Source organism: Macrosteles quadrilineatus, unplaced genomic scaffold (genome assembly GCF_028750875.1).
Source record: "Macrosteles quadrilineatus isolate MER2022 unplaced genomic scaffold, UCM_ALF_1.0 Scaffold_2__2_contigs__length_208266976, whole genome shotgun sequence".
NCBI classification, from domain to species: domain Eukaryota; kingdom Metazoa; phylum Arthropoda; class Insecta; order Hemiptera; family Cicadellidae; genus Macrosteles; species Macrosteles quadrilineatus.
The window spans coordinates 124,786,441-124,805,620 of NW_026542595.1; the positions used below are offsets into that span (position 1 = coordinate 124,786,441).

The 19,180-nt window shown below is 32.3% G+C and overlaps 1 protein-coding gene across 1 annotated transcript; it reads left to right on the forward strand.

The window, feature by feature from the left end:
• Positions 1-1,627: 1,627 nt before the first annotated feature.
• Positions 1,628-3,952, forward strand: LOC128984859 (uncharacterized). Its single transcript, XM_054404228.1, has 3 exons — positions 1,628-1,883; positions 3,507-3,770; positions 3,801-3,952. Exons 1-3 carry the CDS (start codon positions 1,628-1,630, stop codon positions 3,950-3,952), a joined length of 672 nt encoding a protein of 223 aa, XP_054260203.1.
• The last annotated feature ends 15,228 nt before the right edge of the window (positions 3,953-19,180 follow it).

Sequence of the window (19,180 nt, forward strand, 5' to 3'; positions counted from 1 at the left end):
TATCATACAGGTTATCTACAAATGTCTTAGCAGCATTTTCACCTCGATATACAAGTGGTTGGGTTGTTAACCCATACCGACGTAGATGATCTTCTTCCAAAGTTGATTTAAGCATTAAACAAAAGCTGTTTGGTTCATGAAATTGAAATTTTTTAATTTTACTTTGATCACACTCATCTATAACTAAAGGAACTAATGATGACTCAAAGTCTGCATATATAACAATTGGTATTCGATATTGTTGAGCGGTTTTGTTGAATTTAATAAAAGCTCTATTAGGGGGAGGTAATTTAACCCTTACTTCATCCTTACTATTGCAGAGACGTTGGTGGTCAAGTAACCATTCCTTACCACCCATCTGAAATGGTTTGGCAACATAGCAAAAACAACGTTTGCAAATAGTGAGTCTCATCTTCCTTTTGGATAGTTGTCTTGATAAAAGTGCATTAAAGTTTTTGATGTATACATAATGTGAGATTTTACCATTTGTGAGGAGTAAAAGATCAGTATGGTCTTTACGCTCATGAGATGTAACCTGAATGGGAAAAACATTATTAGACTCATCCAATCCATAGACATTAACTGATGAATTAAGATTCTGTTTTTCAAATCTCTTGATATCTTTTAAAGACACTGGGTAAGACAAACCTGAGAAATTATATTTATGAGCCACTTCACTATAATACCGGCTAGGTCTATAGGCATTCCTATCTTCAACAAACTTTGCTAAAAGTGCATATTTAAAACATTCATTGTCCTCATTTTGAACATTTATACAAGTTCTTGTATCAGCAATTTTTTTAGGCAGTGGAATGAAACTACTACCTCTATCACCATATCCATGTTTATGTACACGTATATCTAAACTGTCTACACTTAGCAAAGACCACCCAGACCCTCTTCCTTCATGTTCAGATATTTTAACAACAATTTCTTGTAAGCAACTGTCGACTTCAGCCTCTATATCACTGGTTACCATGATCGATTTATTTCGTGTTATAAACCCCCGCGGGGAAACCTCATTTTGCACATTTGTAAATCTAGTGTCCAAGAGCAAGCCGAATTTGATAAAATTAAGTCTGGTTAGTTCCTTTTCTAGTGTTTCTATGATAAGGGGTTTAGCTTTTAAAATAAAATCTGACAATTCATAATTGTTATTAGAAATTTTGAAATGGTTTACTATTGCTTTAGGAAATGCTTGAGCTAATATTTCTACTGACAATTGTTGGTTTGGTGGTGCATACTGTATAACTGTTGATCTATTCTGTTGCAAGAAGGGGTCTTCAACGAAATCTTCATATTCCATCGGTGTTGAAGATTCATTAGGTCTATGTAAGAGTTCATGATGAATATTTAAGAGCAATTCATCCTCAAAAGACTCCCAACAATTTTCACATTGATACATTTTTGCAGGTTTAAGACACTACTTAGAAAACTATCTACATTACACACTGCATGGTTGTATTCACAGTAATGATATGGGTGGGGCTCAGGACTCATATATATAGCACAGTGTATAACCCCCACTCCATTTTTATTCAATGAAGGGGCGTGTTAAACCCCCCACCAATGGCTTAAGTATTTTATAAATAACACCTGAAATAGGGGTTTAGCATACACATTCACAATGTCTCCTACAGACCACACATACCTTACTGGAGTAGAGCCCAGAATCTTAGCGACTGATTTTGATGAAGCAGGGAATGTGGAAGAAAACGATACAGAAAGTGACGAGGACTTGCAAGAGATGCTAGAAGAACAAGTGGACGAAGAGTTTATTAATGAACAAATTCAACCCACTGAAGACACACCAATTAAAGAATTTCATTCGGACTATTGTGAAACACCAAAGATTCCAGTTCAAGCAGATGAAGTTGAAAATGGTGAAAACAAACTTTGTCGAATATTACAGTTTTGTGGTAATGTTCGTAGAAGATTATCATTTAGTTCAGAGAGTGAATCATAAAACATGTAGCTATTTTATTGTTTTTTAAAAATTCTTCAGTTTGACCTTGACCTAATTGTTTGGGCACAGTATTACGCTTTAACAATATTCTATGACTGTATTGGTCTTAATTATGAACAATAGATAAGGTTTTCATAAGAAAAACTAAACATAAAATTCAAGCACATTTTATTTTTGTCTAAATTGAAAAAACAAATAATGACAAAATATAAACAATATTGTAAACAGTTTTTGTATTGAACTAATATGAAGTAAATTTTGTTTTGCTAAATAAATGCTATTTTGATTTAATTTGAAAGTCCAGGAATAATTTAAAGTTTAAGTATAAAGATAAGAGTTCAAAAACAATAGAATATATATATATGGAGGAATTAGCCTGAGAAAGTTACTACAAATAAGTATATATATATATATTTTACCTTGAATTGTTAAGTTATACAGCATGGCATTGAAGAAATATAATCTTTATCGTACAATATGAACGATTAAAATGTTAAATATAACTTGGTCTAAATATATTATACACAAAACTTTAGGAACACATTATTAGGTTATGACAAATGTGTTCCTAAACCTTTACGATAAAATAGGTTGAAAAGCTCAAGGTCACTCTTTGAATGCAAAAATTGGGAACGCATTTGTTATGATACAACAAATGCGTTCCCAATTTTTGCATACTAAAGGAAAATAAAGAAAATAATAAAAACACGTTAAAACTAAAAACCAATTTACAATGTTACTGTAACCAATCCCGAAGACCGATCACGAATTAAGTAGTATCGGTGTGGTGTATTCGGGATGGTCATGCCTCTTGGTAATTTAAGGCGGAACCTGTCATTTCCTTCTTTTAAAATGACTTCACCACTAGGTGTCATCATTAGAATTTCTAACTTTTTGTTTTTGGGCAACCTATTAATTCTGGTTTTTTTGGCAATAATTTGTGGTGGACGACAGGGTCGAGCAAAGCCTGACGTCCGTGGTTGGCTGGGTAAGATCTTGTTTATCACAACAACACGGGAGGTGCTCGGTGCCGGATCAGATAAGCAAGATTTTTCCTGAGCCTGAGTTTTTACAATAATTGATGGTCTTGATCTTTCAAATGATGGAGGATTTTCTGTGACAGGATTATTATTAACAATTTTAGGTTGGGCGGGTACCATCCTGCTTTTCCCCTTAGTGTGGAGGCTACACACATTGGTATCGGAAAAGCAGGATTTTTCACAGCGCTCACCTTTTTTCACCCCTTTTTGGAAAACATAAGTACATTGAGACTTGATCTTAAATGCTGCTCGTCTTTTTGCCATAAGTTTTTGCATTTTTTCAGAAGGGGTTTTTTGTGAGGGAAGGGATTCTTTTGAGGACTCGGGTTTTGCAAATAGTTTTCTTACAACAGCAGGTGCAGCAGGGAGGGATTTGGGTGGAGGTAATGGAATGGTTATTTCAGGAGAATCTATGTTGGTAATCTGGTTTGAGGATGGATTTAAATTAGGAAGAGTTAGGTTAGGTGTTTGAGGTTTTGGAGATGACTTATCTTTGTTAGGAGATGACTTGTTTTTGAGAGGAGACGGCTTATCTTTGGGAGGAGATGGCTTTTCAGGAGATTTGATAGGGGATAGTAAGGAGACAATCAAGGGAGAAAGTAGCATTGATAGAGGGGACATATTTCTTTGTTTTCGGGGGGATGACGTAGAAGACGAGGATGAGGATGATGAAGACAAGGAGTCAAAAGACGAGGATGAAGAAGAAGAAGACGATGGCGATGATGGAGGCCTAGGTTTCAAAGTGTTGGCAGCAGAAGAAGAAGGTCCAGGCTCTTGAATATTCTTGACGATAGAAGTTGACGATCCAGGCTCTGGAGAAATCTTGGAGACAGGCAGAGGCTTTGAAGTGTTGGCATCAGCAGAGGAAGGTCCAGAAGAAGTGTTGGCAGCAGCAGAAGGTCCAGAAGAAGTGTTGGCAGCAGCAGAAGAAGGTCCAGGCTCCTGAATAGTCTTGGAGACAGTACATTCTTTCCTTATTTCCCCATTCAATGCCTGGAGAAGTTTGGACCTTTTCACTCCAGCCACCGGCTTCATCGGCTTAGTGGTCTTTCTGTAGCAGGGGTCCATGGCTCTTCTGCAGGCAGGCAACAGAATGATGTTATTAACCAAAATGCTCTCACATATATACCCACTCCAAGTGGTGGGGGATATAGGTATAGGACAGAGTGGGGGAAGTTAGGAGTGTTGTAAAAGGGTGGGGAGTGGGAAATAATTATATCTAATAGGAAGAGTTTGGCTATGGATTGAGAAACTATTTTCAAAGATAAAGTTTCAAATAACCAATCATAAAAGTAGGTCAAGGTCATCCTCTATTAAAAAAAAAACCGAAAGCCATGCAAGAAAAATAGTAGTGCAAAGATTCAAACTACCAACACCAAAACACAACTACTGGTGCATAGTATCTACAAGACTATCTACAAGTAAGACTACAACAGTACATGCATGAAGAACCTGAAAATGATTAGACATATAGACAAGATTTGAATAGGGTATGGAGATCTAAGTACAATTGGTTTTCATGCCATTTTGCACTTTAAGGAAACACATAAGGTTTTCTTGCCTTTATGTGTGTTAAGGAAGGATAGAGTTTAACCTGAAAATGATTAGACATATAGACAAGATTTGAATAGGGTATGGAGATCTAAGTACAATTGGTTTTCATGCCATTTTGCACTTTAAGGAAACATCAGGTTTTCTTGCCTCTATGTGTGTTAAGGAAGGATAGAGTTTAACCTGAAAATGATTAGACATATAGACAAGATTTGAATAGGGTATGGAGATCTAAGTACAATTGGTTTTCATGCCATTTTGCACTTTAAGGAAACACATAAGGTTTTCTTGCCTCTATGTGTGTTAAGGAAGGATAGAGTTTAACCTGAAAATGATTAAACATATATACAAGATTTGAATAGGGTATGGAGATCTAAGTACAATTGGTTTTCATGCCATTTTGCACTTTAAGGAAACATCAGGTTTTCTTGCCTCTATGTGTGTTAAGGAAGGATAGAGTTTAACCTGAAAATGATTAGACATATACATTGGAGGTCAACCTGCAAACAAAATAAACAACAAGTTAGTTAACCAGAAAACAAAACAAGTGAATATAGTAATGCAACAACAAGTTAGTTAACCTGAAAGGAAAAAACAAGTAAACATAGCAATTCAACAAAAGATTAGTTATTATTAACCTGAAAAAGAAATGAGCTGATATATGAATGCGGGCCCAACATTGCATAAGTTAGCTCACCGTTCATCACTTGATGTGCAGCTTGCTTGTGCACATGATGTGTACCTGGCAAGAGCACGTGATGAACAGTGAAGTTTGAAAGAACTCCAACTAGTTTTATGCGCTCTGGTGGGGGGCCGGGCTATATGGGGGTGTGGTCTACTCAGCCAATCACAGGACAGGTGGTGTAGTGGGGAGGTCTCACTGGGGGCGTGGTCTACTCAGCCAATCAACGGACAAGTGGTGTAGTGGAAGTCTCGCAATAATGAAGCAAAGGGGGGGGGGTGTAACTAACACGTGCAGCTACTAATCATATTTGTATCAATCCAAAACAATATACATGCTTAAAACTGAAGTAAAGTCCATTAAAAGGTATAAGTTGTTCGCTTAAGAATGGTATATAATCAGAGAAACAATTTTCTTCAGGCCTCAAGAACAAGATATTAAATCAATTAAATTACTAACCAAGCTAATTACAATATGAGAATACAACAACATTTAGCAGACACCAATATGTAACCCATGCAATATATTTAATTATACATGTAGATTTCAACTAATATATCACATCATTTCAGCTATGCAAACACAATATGGAACAGAGAATAATTAGACCTACCTATTTCAGTAGAAATCAGGAACACTTGGTGTATAAAGTTAGGCCACGATAACTCTAGAAAAGAAAATGCACATTAAATTTATTAAGTATTGTAACCATTTTATGCATTTATTTTAAAAAAAAAAATCTTAAGCAAGCTATATTTTAATTTCAAATTATCAGAAGATACATAAAACGGTTTTGTTATTGATTAAAGACCTATGAGATAGTTTGATTATTGTTTTCAAACCATTCCCGATAACAATCAAATAAGGAAATCACTGACAGTATTTTCTATCTTAAACAATCGTATAAGAATCATCTTCATCAAGCTACATTTTAACAAAGTCAAAATTCAAACCTTTGAATGATCACAAAAACAGTTTTATTACTGTCGCAAGAAGGAAAAAGTTATCAGTTATTTTCAATCATATACAATTGCAATTCCCAATAAAAATCAAATAAGAAAATCACTAACATTATTTCCATTATAAACAATCGTATAAGGAAACACCTACATTTTAACAAAGTCAAAAACATATATTAAATTAATCGAAAGATCACAAAAACTGTTTTATTATTTAAAAACCTAGCAGTGTGAAGCGATTCCCAATAAAGCTACATTTTAACAAAGTCGAAATTCAAAACTTTGAATGATCACAAAAACAGTTTTATTACTGTCGCAAGAAGGAAATAGCCATCAGTTATTTTCAATCATATACAATTCCCAATAAAAATCAAATAAGAAAATCACTAACATTATTTCCATTATAAACAATCGTATAAGGAAACACCTACATTTTAACAAAGTCAAAAACGTATATTAAATTAATCGAAAGATCACAAAAACTGTTTTATTATTTAAAAACCTAGCAGTGTGAAGCGATTCCCAATAAAGCTACATTTTAACAAAGTCGAATTTCAAACCTTTGAATGATCACAAAAACAGTTTTATTACTGTCGCAAGAAGGAAATAGCTATCAGTTATTTTCAATCATATACAATTGCAATTCATAATAAAAATCAAATAAGAAAATCACTAACATTATATCCATTATAAACAATCGTATAAGTAAACACCTACATTTTAACAAAGTCAAAAACGTAAATTAAACTAATCGAAAGATGACAAAAACTGTTTTATTATTATTTAAAAACCTAGCAGTGTGAAGCGATTCCCAATAAAAATCAAACAAGGAAATCACTAACATTTACTTCCATCTCAAACAACCATATAAGAAAGAAGCAATTTATAATTCATCAAATGATCACAAAAAGCAGATATGTTACGATTTTAGACCTAACAGTATGTGAGGTAATTCTCGATAAAAATCAAATAAGAAAGAAGCAATCTATTCCAGCTATATTTTACTAAAGTCAAAAGACTTAATTTAGAAGTTATCAAATGACCACAAAAAGCAGTTATGTTATGATTTAACACATAACAGGATGAGAGGCTATTCTCAATAAATATCACTAACAGTTTCTTCCATCTTAAAAATTTGAATCAAACTATATCTATATATAAAGCCAAAAAGCACCCATAAACTTTTGAGAAAACTAAAAGTCACACCCCCATTATTGAGCGAAGCTCACTTTCCCTCACTTTGTAACTTCTTTATAAGAGCATCAGAATGTAATGGCTTGACCAATTAATATGAAATTTGGCCAACAGCTAAACAATACTGAGTACAATGTTTTGGTAAAAAATATTTGCGAATTTCCTTCTGGATTTTATTTTACGGGTCACGCAATTTCGCTTGTTATTTTAATGTAAGTTGAAATAAAAATTATATTGGGTTTATGACATATGGGTTTATCTCATTTCATTTAAATAAGATAAACATATATTAATTGTTTGTAACTGTTTTGTTTACATTTCAATGTTTACTTTCATCCTAGGTTAAAGTTGGAATGTAACAGTTTATCAATGGAAGTAACAGTTTTGCTATATTTGTTTGTTGCTCAAAGGCCCAACGTAATATTGGTCGTCACACCAATAATGCAAATATTGTAAGAGAGTGGTGTCATGAACAAAAAGAACCAGATGAAGCTGATAATGATAGGCAGATAGCTAATCAATTCCAACATGAATTAGATGCACTAAAATTTTACACTTTGGACTAACTGTCATCAGCAACGACTAACAGCTTCAAATCAATTACCAATTTGTTCCCGTTGTCGTTCAAATGCAACGTAATTCACGGCGTTAAATAATATGGATGTGTCAAGTGCCCCGAACGAATTAACTGACCTGGCGATTGTAGAACAAATTTTGATTGCACGAGTACATCCTGCTATGCACATTTACAAAGTACAAGCAAATGGTCAGGATGGCCAGTTTCACTACAAAGGTACAGTATGAACTATCAGATAAATTTGTCATTCTTTAGAACTTAAATAATATCGGGCAAACAAACGGTGCATCTGTTGAAAGGGAACATATTGTACGGTGTTAGCTGCTTTAGCCATTGACAATCTTTAAATAATGCTTCGCTCATTTATGCGTCTAAAGTGTAACGGCAGACCACCTTAGTATTAGCGGGAAGTCTCAAATCAAAGAAATAAAATTACCCAAACTTAAATTACGCAACACAGGCTATCAGTTAGGCAACAGTTTTCTTTAATTCTCAATGCTGTAAAAACTTTGTTGTAACATGTTAACCCAAATTGAAGCAGATCGTTTAGCATTCATTGGAAGTTATCAGTTAAAACTGAGAGCAAAAAAAAAAAATAATGTAGGCAAACCTTTTACAACACAAAAAGAGATATTTAAAATTATTTTCTAACAAGTGTTTAAACAACTCTAAGATATAGCTAGAATTACTCAAATTGAAGCACGGGTTCTCTAGTACTAATATAATAATAGTTATAAATATATGCCACAAGAAAGATTAATTGCCTGTATGAATAAAATCTATTACAAAATATGAGACATACATTAAATGATTAAGCAATCTTAATTCAACTGTCTCATATTGAAAAACTACTAATTTAATATATATAGAAATTTTCGTAAAACCACAAGCTCAACAACAGAACTCAAAATATTTTCCATACAAATAGCTTTATGTATTTAAGGTCTAAAACAGTAAGAACTAATATATTAAGAGAGTATAATTACCTGTATCAGAAAAATCCCCAAATCACAATATGTAGATGTGGAATATGTAGAACTAGAAACACTTGAACTTAAAAAATCGGCAAATATAATCAAAACGCTCGAAATTAAATAAAGCAACAAGATAATTGGTAATTAATGTTCACAGACTACAGTATTCGACGAATAGGTTCACTAGCAAAGACAAGTGAATACTGGTTAGTTGACGCTGCAGACAGACCTTGAAGATTATGCAGTGACAATAAAAGTGCAACGCTACTTACCTATAAGATGCAAATAATTGCAGAACTGCATAAAGTGTCTAGATGCTACATTCCAAACAGAACTCAATATATCAATTATTCAATCCAAGTAGGCTGTTCACATTGTTCAAGCCAACACAGACGGGATGTCTACCTAAAGTCGTGCCTACAGGATGGAGCAAGTTACGTGACGCGCATGCGTACGTGCACATGTTTTCCTCCCGTCTTAGGTAAGACAATATTAAGACTGAAACCTATTACCCAAACTTCTATAAACACTATATAAGTGTTAACAGTGCGAATTACCAGTCATTTGACTATTACCAATCACTAGGTGAACATGTCCTCTGGAAATGCTCCTTCTATTCAAGAAAACAAAATATCTTCGACAACGGACAACAATATATCTCCATTAACAGATAACTCAAATAGTAATCAAGGACAAAACACAGTAGACATAACTATGTTAATAATACAAGATCCCAAAGTTACCAGCACAACATATTTTTTAAATCAGGCGTTTGAAGAACTCATGCGGCAGCTAGTAGATGGATAGATCAAAAATGAAAATATACTACAATATTTTACCTATAAGTACAGAATATTTTTAAAACACATTCAGACGTCCTTGACCTAATAACAATACCATCTACAACATCTGTGATCACACACATCACCAGAGTACATGCCCAGCCCTGACTACGATACTCCCCATCTCTAGATACTTACCTAATCACATTAATTATGACGTCATGTGATAATAACCGTCCTTCCCTCTACTAGAACGTCTACTTGAGTTGAAATTCGTATTATTAAAGTTCAACGCAATCATAGTTCTGCAAATAGTGATTCTGAATTACCTCCCTCGACGTAAACGAACAGCTCTTGCTGGTTAGACAGATTCTGTTAAACAGCAGAAAAAACTTAGGTTTTCAACACATTCGTTGCAGACCTAAAGTACTTGTGTTTGTATAAAGACAAAAAGAATTTGGCTAGTGTACATCAGCCGTAAATTTGTCTTACTTTAAATTCAAAAACAGAACTTGACGAGAAAAATATTCCAGTTGGTTTATTTCTCCATTTACTAAAGCAACGAAACACATACAGGATCAAACACAAAAATAAATCAAGAAAATGTTTCTCCTTGTGTAATCAACCTTAACAACTCTCTTTTTAAAAATACTACAAGAGATTTGTTTCAATATTTAAATTTACTATTTTGATTTTATGCTCACCATCAACGTTTGGTTACAACGAATCATCAAATTAATGTTAAATACAACTGTAACAATTTATAGATAAATGAATGCCTCTTTTTATTAGCGAAATCGTCATTGTTATAATAAACTGTGAACATCTGACCCAACTCTACATAAACATGCAAATTTATTTTTGTAATTCTGCTTTATTTGCTTTGGCTCGTTTCCAGTTCCGGTTGCATCAAGTCCAATATTGCTAACAGCATATTGAAATATTGCTCTTTGGACGTAAATATACTCGAATCGTATATTCGATAGTGTTTTATGTTGGCAATACTTTTCGGTTCAATATGCAAAACTGTATGCACTTTGAACGTATTTTGTTCCGCAAAATATATGTTTGGCACTAATGGTAGTATGATAATTTTGTGCTTGTTTTTTTTTTCAATCACGTTCATTACGAGATATTTGTGTTTATATGTTTGTAAGATGATTGCATTTTTTGTAATAAAAGATGGTATTTTTTCGATCCTAATGGGTAAATAGGGATCAATTTAAGGCATTTGAGTTGTACGTGGAACATATTCAGCAAAACATGGGATGAGCTGTCACTGAACTTAAGTGTGGCAGGTCCCTGGTTCTACTGACCTAAGCCACCAACTCAACTAAACTCATATATTCTCATGAAATATCCATCAACGTCAAAAAAAAAAAAAAAAAAAAAAAAAAAAAAAAAAAAACAGCACTCCTATTTAAAAAACGTTGCGAATTTCCTCATCATGTATGTTTTATTCAAACGACTTTTCAGCAATAAGAAATTACGTAGGCTAGTATTTTCTAAACAACGTTCATACCAACAGTTGAATATTTTTTATTTAAATAACTTTAATTCTGTGCTCATACCTGGTAGCTAGTCTTAGGTGAAAATATTATAGTTTTTTTAGCTTAAATCATCTATTGCTTGTCATGCATCTTTCTTTCTGTTTTGTGCGAACCTGTTAAACACTTTGAAAAGTATTTTTAAAGCTTTAGCAAGTGATTGAACAGTTTGTGGCTGGGCGAGTTTATCAGCGTCGTTGATAACAGATGAGAACGATTTCGCAACGTAAACGCGACTGCCACCTTCAGAATCGTGCATTGAGATAGCCTCTTTACTCAGGGTAAGAAAAAGTAGTAAACTTAATTTTATGATCACACTGCAATGTAAGATAATTTTAAAAATACCCCCGTCGCAGCAAACCTGCATACTAAGCGAATTTCCATTTACCCGGCTTGATTTCTACTAAAATATTCCCTATAAATTTTCAGATTTATTCCCATTTTTAAATAACATTAATTTTAGTGAGTAGTTAGGTTTGCTGCTACGGGGAAGATGTTGAGGTGTGTTTTTTTCAATTATTGATAGCTTAGTATGAAATAAACCAAATTGCCAAATTTGATTAAAATATATCCATAAACAAGCAAACTAGAACAGTTTATTTATTCTCCATAAGAATAACATGGGAATTTTAAATTTACAATTTTTTTAATTTTCTCCGTAGTCAATGAACATTCAAAAACACTTCAATATACTAAATTATTTGTTTTTTTAAGCTCTTCAAAATGGTCTAGAGAGAAATTTAGAAATTTAAAGTTTTTAGGGTCAAAAATGAGAAAAACCCATTTTTACCCCATAAAACCTCCCATAAACCCCTGATCCCATTGTCCGATTATGCTGGTTCACGAACTCGTTCGAATAAATGTAGGTTTACACGTTTGTACCAAATTTCATCAAAATCGGATCAATTTTGCTCGAGTTATCGCGCTAACGGACACATATATAATTATATATATATGAATTTGAACTGATGGTGTTTTTGGCCTCTGAGGACCTCAAAACGAAAAAGTAAATCGGTCCCGGGTCTAGGTCTTACCATGAGACCTACGGTAATAGCTTATTCCCTATATGGGAAATTCGCTAAAAACTGTCGTTTTCTTGGGAGAATTTAAAATATTCGCATTTATATTCATAGGTTTAGAGTTGGGTATACCAATAATAAATAATATTTATTAACATATGTAACTTATGTAAAACTATATATATGCAAATGTAAATAACAAATACCAATGAAAGCGATTGTCTTCAACAGTAAAATCCATTGCTTCAGAATGAAAAACCGCACAATAGACACACACAGGGTGGGTTTCAAAAGGATTCCTCATTTAGGGCTAAGGATCACTCGGTGAAAAGAATATGAATCCCGCAGAAAATTGAAACGCTGACAAGCGTGAAAAACTGGGACATTTGTGAAACATCTGGGTCATGCACGAGTCTGTGACGTCATGCCTAGGTGACGTCATGATGATTTACAGATGAATGATGTGAAGGTGTTATAAAAAATATGTAAGTATGTAACAACTTACTCAGCACATACACAGAAAAATATTATAATTAACCTACAGGTCAGCGATGTATAAATAGTTGAAGAATCAAAGTAAACAGTTTTCTTATTGAAATGATGTGAAATATCATTTTTTTTTCAAGTAATATTTAACAGTCATACACACTAAAACCTTAACCTGTTTTGAAGGTAATACTGTGACGTTCTTGACAGTACCTCTATAACGATATTATTTCCTATGAAATTCAATATTGTTGAGTTCCAGGATGTGCATTGCAGTATGTTTTTATCGCAAGAATGTGAAACTTCAGTGGCTTTGGTGTCCAAATATTTATACAGCCTATAATGAACTAGAATCACAACCTTAAACTGTTTTGAAGGTATTTAATTTTTCTATGAATTATCTTGACAGTACCTAGCTCGTTTTAATGGCATTTTCCCCTGGAAATTTCACTATCTTTTAGCTCCAAAATTTGTTTACCTATGATTTATACCCCTCAACGAAATATATTTTTAGATTTCGTAGCAGTTAAGCTTAATTCTTGATACTCAGATGTTAAAATAATATTTGTATAGATAATGGTGACCGAATCATAATTAGAGGGTGTTACTTATTGAAATATTAGATTCAACATATAATTTGATCAAAGATAAAGGTGAAAAACTAATTTTTAAATTTATACATTTTACCAGGCACTGCTTAGAAAAAATATATAAATATAATTGTAATCAAGTTAGGTAAATGGGCATACTGACAATTTATTTCGAAAAATAGACGTGCTACGTATAATTATATATTAGTCATACTAGAAAAAAACTTATATTGCTTTTTGCTTCAATGAATTAATAAGGTATCCTTGGGAATTTTGTGAAACATCTTAAGCAAAATATTTATTAGTATTTTGTTACCATTTATTATTAAACATTGCTATAAACGTTTCCAAGTTCATCGACTTTGATTATTGTTCAGTTTCCAGTCTGGTAGAACCTTTGTCAGTATTCAGGCAGATTTGTACGATCGTAAAATAAAAGCCTCATAACTCTTGCCTCACAGGGTATATTGCTGGGTCTGACCAACATGTTGTATAGTTTAATTGACTCTATTTCGCAAATATAAATTTGAAATATTAATCAATGTATTGTCTGAAAAATGTGTTTTACATTGAAAATTCATTTTTGCTTCTCCTTAGACATTTTCCAAGGGATTTAAGTGACAATTCTATATGTTTGAATAAGAAAATAGGTAACTACTATAATTATTCTCTAAGATAGAGATACATCGAGGAACACAGTCATTAACCGTTTGAATGTGGTTCTATATCACGTAAGAGACATTAAACACGTATGGTGAGAGATTAGTAGCTATTCATAGAGTTGTGCGTAGATATATGAGGTGATAAGCGGGCAATATAAGTCACCGGGGTATTCCATTTGACTATTTGTATATTAGTTAATTAACACCTTTGGAGGTAAAGAGGATTATTGTTATTGTTGTTGTTGTCATTGTGTTGTATTGTTGGTTATTGTTGTTGTACTCGATGAAATATTTTACAAAAATATGAGTACACATAAATATTATTTTATGGTAACATAACTTTGTTTGCCGACGGATGAATAATTTTTAATTTCAGTCACACACCAATGCCGCGGCCTTGTACAAGATAAGTCTATTTACCAGCGACCACAGAATTAAAATTTCTAATTCTGTGATCGCTGCTATGTACAGTCCAATAAATTACCACGTGTTGATATTGAAAATTATCTCGATTAGCGTATTAATATATTTTAGCTAGGGTATTGCCATTGACTATTGGATACTGAAGTTGTTTTGATAGTAAATGCTACTAGTATAAAAAAATCTATCGTTTTGTGCAAACTCGATTAATCGGCATGCAATAACACTAGCAAAGTGGTGCTAAAGAATTTCAGTCAGGACTTTTATTGACAAATATTTACAAAATACTTGTTACTAACAATAGAGTGGAGAACGTGGTGGACTAGTGGTTGGCGGCGTATGGTTTCGGTCTTGAAGATACCGGCATCAAATCCAGCCATTCACCAATAATTAGCTATGTGATAGTTCCGCCACAATTTAGGTCAAATCTGAAATAATGTTAAAACGTTTTCGGGCTTTAGTCTAGCGTTCTAGAATATAGGGGGATATAAAAAATAATTAATATACTGTAGTATACGTATAATTAATCTAAGAGGTTTTACCAAAACACTTTACGTTGCTTAGAACAATGGCATAATGGAACGCCTTAGCTGATAAATGATCGGCTTTGTTTTTATTAGATAGTGTGAACATGTTAAGTAATAATTTATTCTCCATTAGATAAATTTGAATACATAATACGATGTTCTACTATATTTTTACCCAGATTTAGAAAATTTTAGCACTACACGTAAAACTCATTTTTACCGATCAAATTTACCATATTTTATTTTTATCATGTTATTGAATATCATTTTATAAGTCTAAATTCCATATTTTTCCCCTGAGTTGGTCGTGGGACTAAGCTATTAAATAAATAGAGTTACCTTCGACAATTAGCTCAGTTGTATTAAATGATATAGTAAACAGGCTAGTGTATATGTTGAAATTAACCTTAAAATTTTCAGTTATAATACCATACATCTAAATATACAGCCTGGTATTCAGTAACCTATGTTTTTACTAGGGAATATCAAATTACCATTGTGTTCTACCAGAAAATTTCATATGGTAGTCTCTTAATTAGTATTAGTTTCTAATAAACGAAATTCAATAAGATTCGGAGATTCGGATTCAATAATACAATAATTAAAATAAGTAGAAACATTAGGCAAAATCCGTTTATTGAAACAACCATTGTATTAAAAAATGTGTTATGGCGATATACCGGGTGTCCAGCCTAAAGTTTTCCAATAGCTAACTTTTTAATTTTAAATCTGACAAACAACTTCTTATGGGGGACTTCCCTTTATTTTTTATTCTGCATTTTGGGGTGATTTCGAAATTTTTCTAAATGGCCGCCATTTTCCAATATGGCGGACAACTTTGTTTTTTCTTAAGGAACACCCTGTATTTTATGCTGTTTTTGGATACTACAGGTTATTTTAAGACATTTTTTTTCTTGGGTATTTTTTCATAAAACCAATGGTTAAGGAGATATGAACGGTTAAAGTTTATTTTCCGCCATAAGAAATGCCTTAAGTTTTCAAAGAAGAGTTTGCTATTGGAAAACTTAAGGCATTTCTTATGGGGGAAAATAAACTAAACTAAACCCAGCTAAGGCGTTCCATTATTCCATTGTTCTAAGCAACGTTAAGTGTTTCGGTAAAACCTCTTAGATTAATTATACGTATACTATATTAATTATTTTTTATATCCCAACCTATATTCTAGAACGCTAGACGAAATCACCCCAAAATGCAGAATAAAAAATAAAGGGAAGTCCCCCATAAGAAGTTGTTTGTCAGATTTAAAATTAAAAAGTTAGCTATTGGAAAAACTTAGGCTGGACACCCGGTATATTTACTCTTGGTAAGCAGATATGAGTTGTTCATGCGAACTAATCAATGTTTCTTCATGTGTTAAGCGTTTAGGCATCAGGGATGATAGTGGTAAATGTACTATCAGAGCATCTACCCACAACATTATCAATGTAATGTATATTCATCACTATATTATACAATATTGAGTCAATATAGGCAGGTTATATAACTAGGTTTAACACATTTTCGTTTTTATCGAATAAATTGATTTCAGATACAATTTTTTTGTCGGTATGTTACAAACTTATGTTGTGGTCCTTTTAACTCTATACGAAACTGTTCAACCGTCGTGGCTGAAAAAATACGGTTCCAATTATATTGTAACTTTTGGGATTTTCACCATAAAATATCATACTGTAGTTATAGATAAGGGTTGTTGGCAAGGTAAAGGCAGAATATATAACACAGATTGCTGACACTGTTTATTTATTTTACAATAACTTACTACAAAGGGTATTTAATTAAATAATATAATAAACTTGTAACGTTTATCATCTCTTAAATATAATTATTTTCAAAAAAAGTGTTTTTTTATTTAGATTGCCAAACAATGTAAATGTATCTTTTTATTGTATCATGTTTACTTCTTATTAACGGATTTATAAGTCCTAAATTAAGTTTACATTAAACCTAATCAAATTGAACAGATCGAAATCATCGAATTGGTATTTTCAATATTATTTATCTCAATTTTCAATATAAAATTCAAATTGGCATGTAGGCTAATTGAAACCACAAATTGTTAAATTGTTTTTGTGTTTTTTTTGTGACCTATAGTTTTTTAAACATACGTGTATAATGTTTAAATATATGTTAAAATTTTTATATTTGGATCATTTTAGTATCAGGTAAAAACCCAATGGAATTAAATGTTAAATTTACACTGATCTAGCCCATTAAATTGAGCTGTACATTTACTGGAAATCACAACAAGTTCTTTGATATAGAGTATTCTTTATGATATTATTAGAACATAATATTATACCCAATAAACACGAATAAATACATAATATGATTACTTTATAAGTGTGCAGATTAAACATACATAACACAATCAAATTAGCTTTATCTTGACATTATACTGTATGTGTCTACTTAACAATGTATTGCGTGCAAGTTTGTGCGTGTTGCTATTGAGATTAGGCGAGATATTGCAGCTTGCGCGTATTTTATCATAGTCATTAGAGTTACTGACCTATCCAACCACACATTGCACGAACCCTCATCAAACTATACCAAAACTGCATACTTTGAATAATATATTCACAAGATTTTCAAGAAACAAAAGCAATGTTTTTGACATCCTAAATAAACCAAAATTTCCTATTTGAGATCAAATCACAATTTTTTTGTTAAAATGATTATCAAACTATGAACAATTTCCTAATACTTATAACTGCTAGAATGGTTTAGGAAAATTGTAGCAACATAAAACATTAATTTACTTTTCCAAAATTTTAAATATTGCAGTTTAAAGTAGTTTGTGGCAAACGTTATATCTTGGTGGAAATTATATTAGGAGTTTAAATCACAAACAGCATGAATATTTGAGGGTTAAATAAATGTTAAATAAATGCTGCTTTCACCTTATTACGAACTCGGTCCTAAAGGTTAAAAATTGTGGTTCAAAATAAGACTTGTTAAATGGAAGTGAAACCTAATTGGTTTTTAATCTGTAATACACAGTTAAAACTCCCGAAGATATTTCCCCAAAATTATATACGAGTGCGAATTTTCAATTTCATTAACAATCTTTTAGCAGATAAAATTAGAAAATTAAAGATATTTAAAACCATTCGATTCGTTTATACAGGAAGCAAACTGAGCAGTAAAATCAAATTACACAATCAAAGTACGGGCGAAAAGCCAACTCGTGTTACAGTTTCTAACTAGTAATAATACTTTAAATCGCTTTTAGATTCAAATAACAAGTCGTTAACCTTCATTTCAAACTACTGAAGGGACTATTTTTTAATTTTCGTAATCTGTCCTAATTATTTGATGATAATTAGCCTAATACCGGAAAAAGCTTGATAGCTTATTATATTTTAGTTGTACTGACATTTACCCAAATTTTAAGTGAAGCAATAAGTTATTTAATCATGATTTAATTTCAATTTCCATTTTACTTTCTTCCCCTATACCATATGGAGAAAGTATTGGATTTGTCAAAGTTTTCGAGTTTGAGTTTTGAGTGGATATATCCGTTTTGGACCCCCCTGGATTACTTACATTATGTTTAATTTGATTTTTATACGTTCTTATCTCTTGTTAGAAAAATCTTCAAGGCTTAGGCTGTATCGAATAATATTTTTTTAAGAAATAAGATCTTAATCAGTTAAAAAGCCTGCCTCTTCGTTAGGCCTAATATCTTCATCCTTGCCATAATTACATTATATTTTAGTGAAGGAGCCATATACTTTGGAATATTGAGCTGAGGTGTATTAAAAGATCTTTGGTAAGTAAATATTCACAAAATATGTTTCCTAATCTTTCTGAAAAATAAAATTAAGTTATGGTTAAAAACGCAGTATATTATAACGCTGCGGTAACTGCAGTATGTTGGGGTTTTATCGTTCTATTTTGATTTTATTTTATTTTGTGTGTATCCACGCCAGTAACATTTTTTACATTTTGAAAGGGAATGGTTCAAACCCTGGTCTTATAATGGTATTATACTGTCATACTTACCATGTTTGTCATACTCGTAGAATTATTATGCAATGTGTTATGTGTTAGGCGTGATTTTTGTTTTGAACAATTATTTGATTTGAAACGTTTTATTTTGATTTCATGCGTAGCTGAACATAGTAACAAACCGTTTTATTGTTTGGTGTAAAATAAATAATTGCTATAAAAGCTCGAGGAA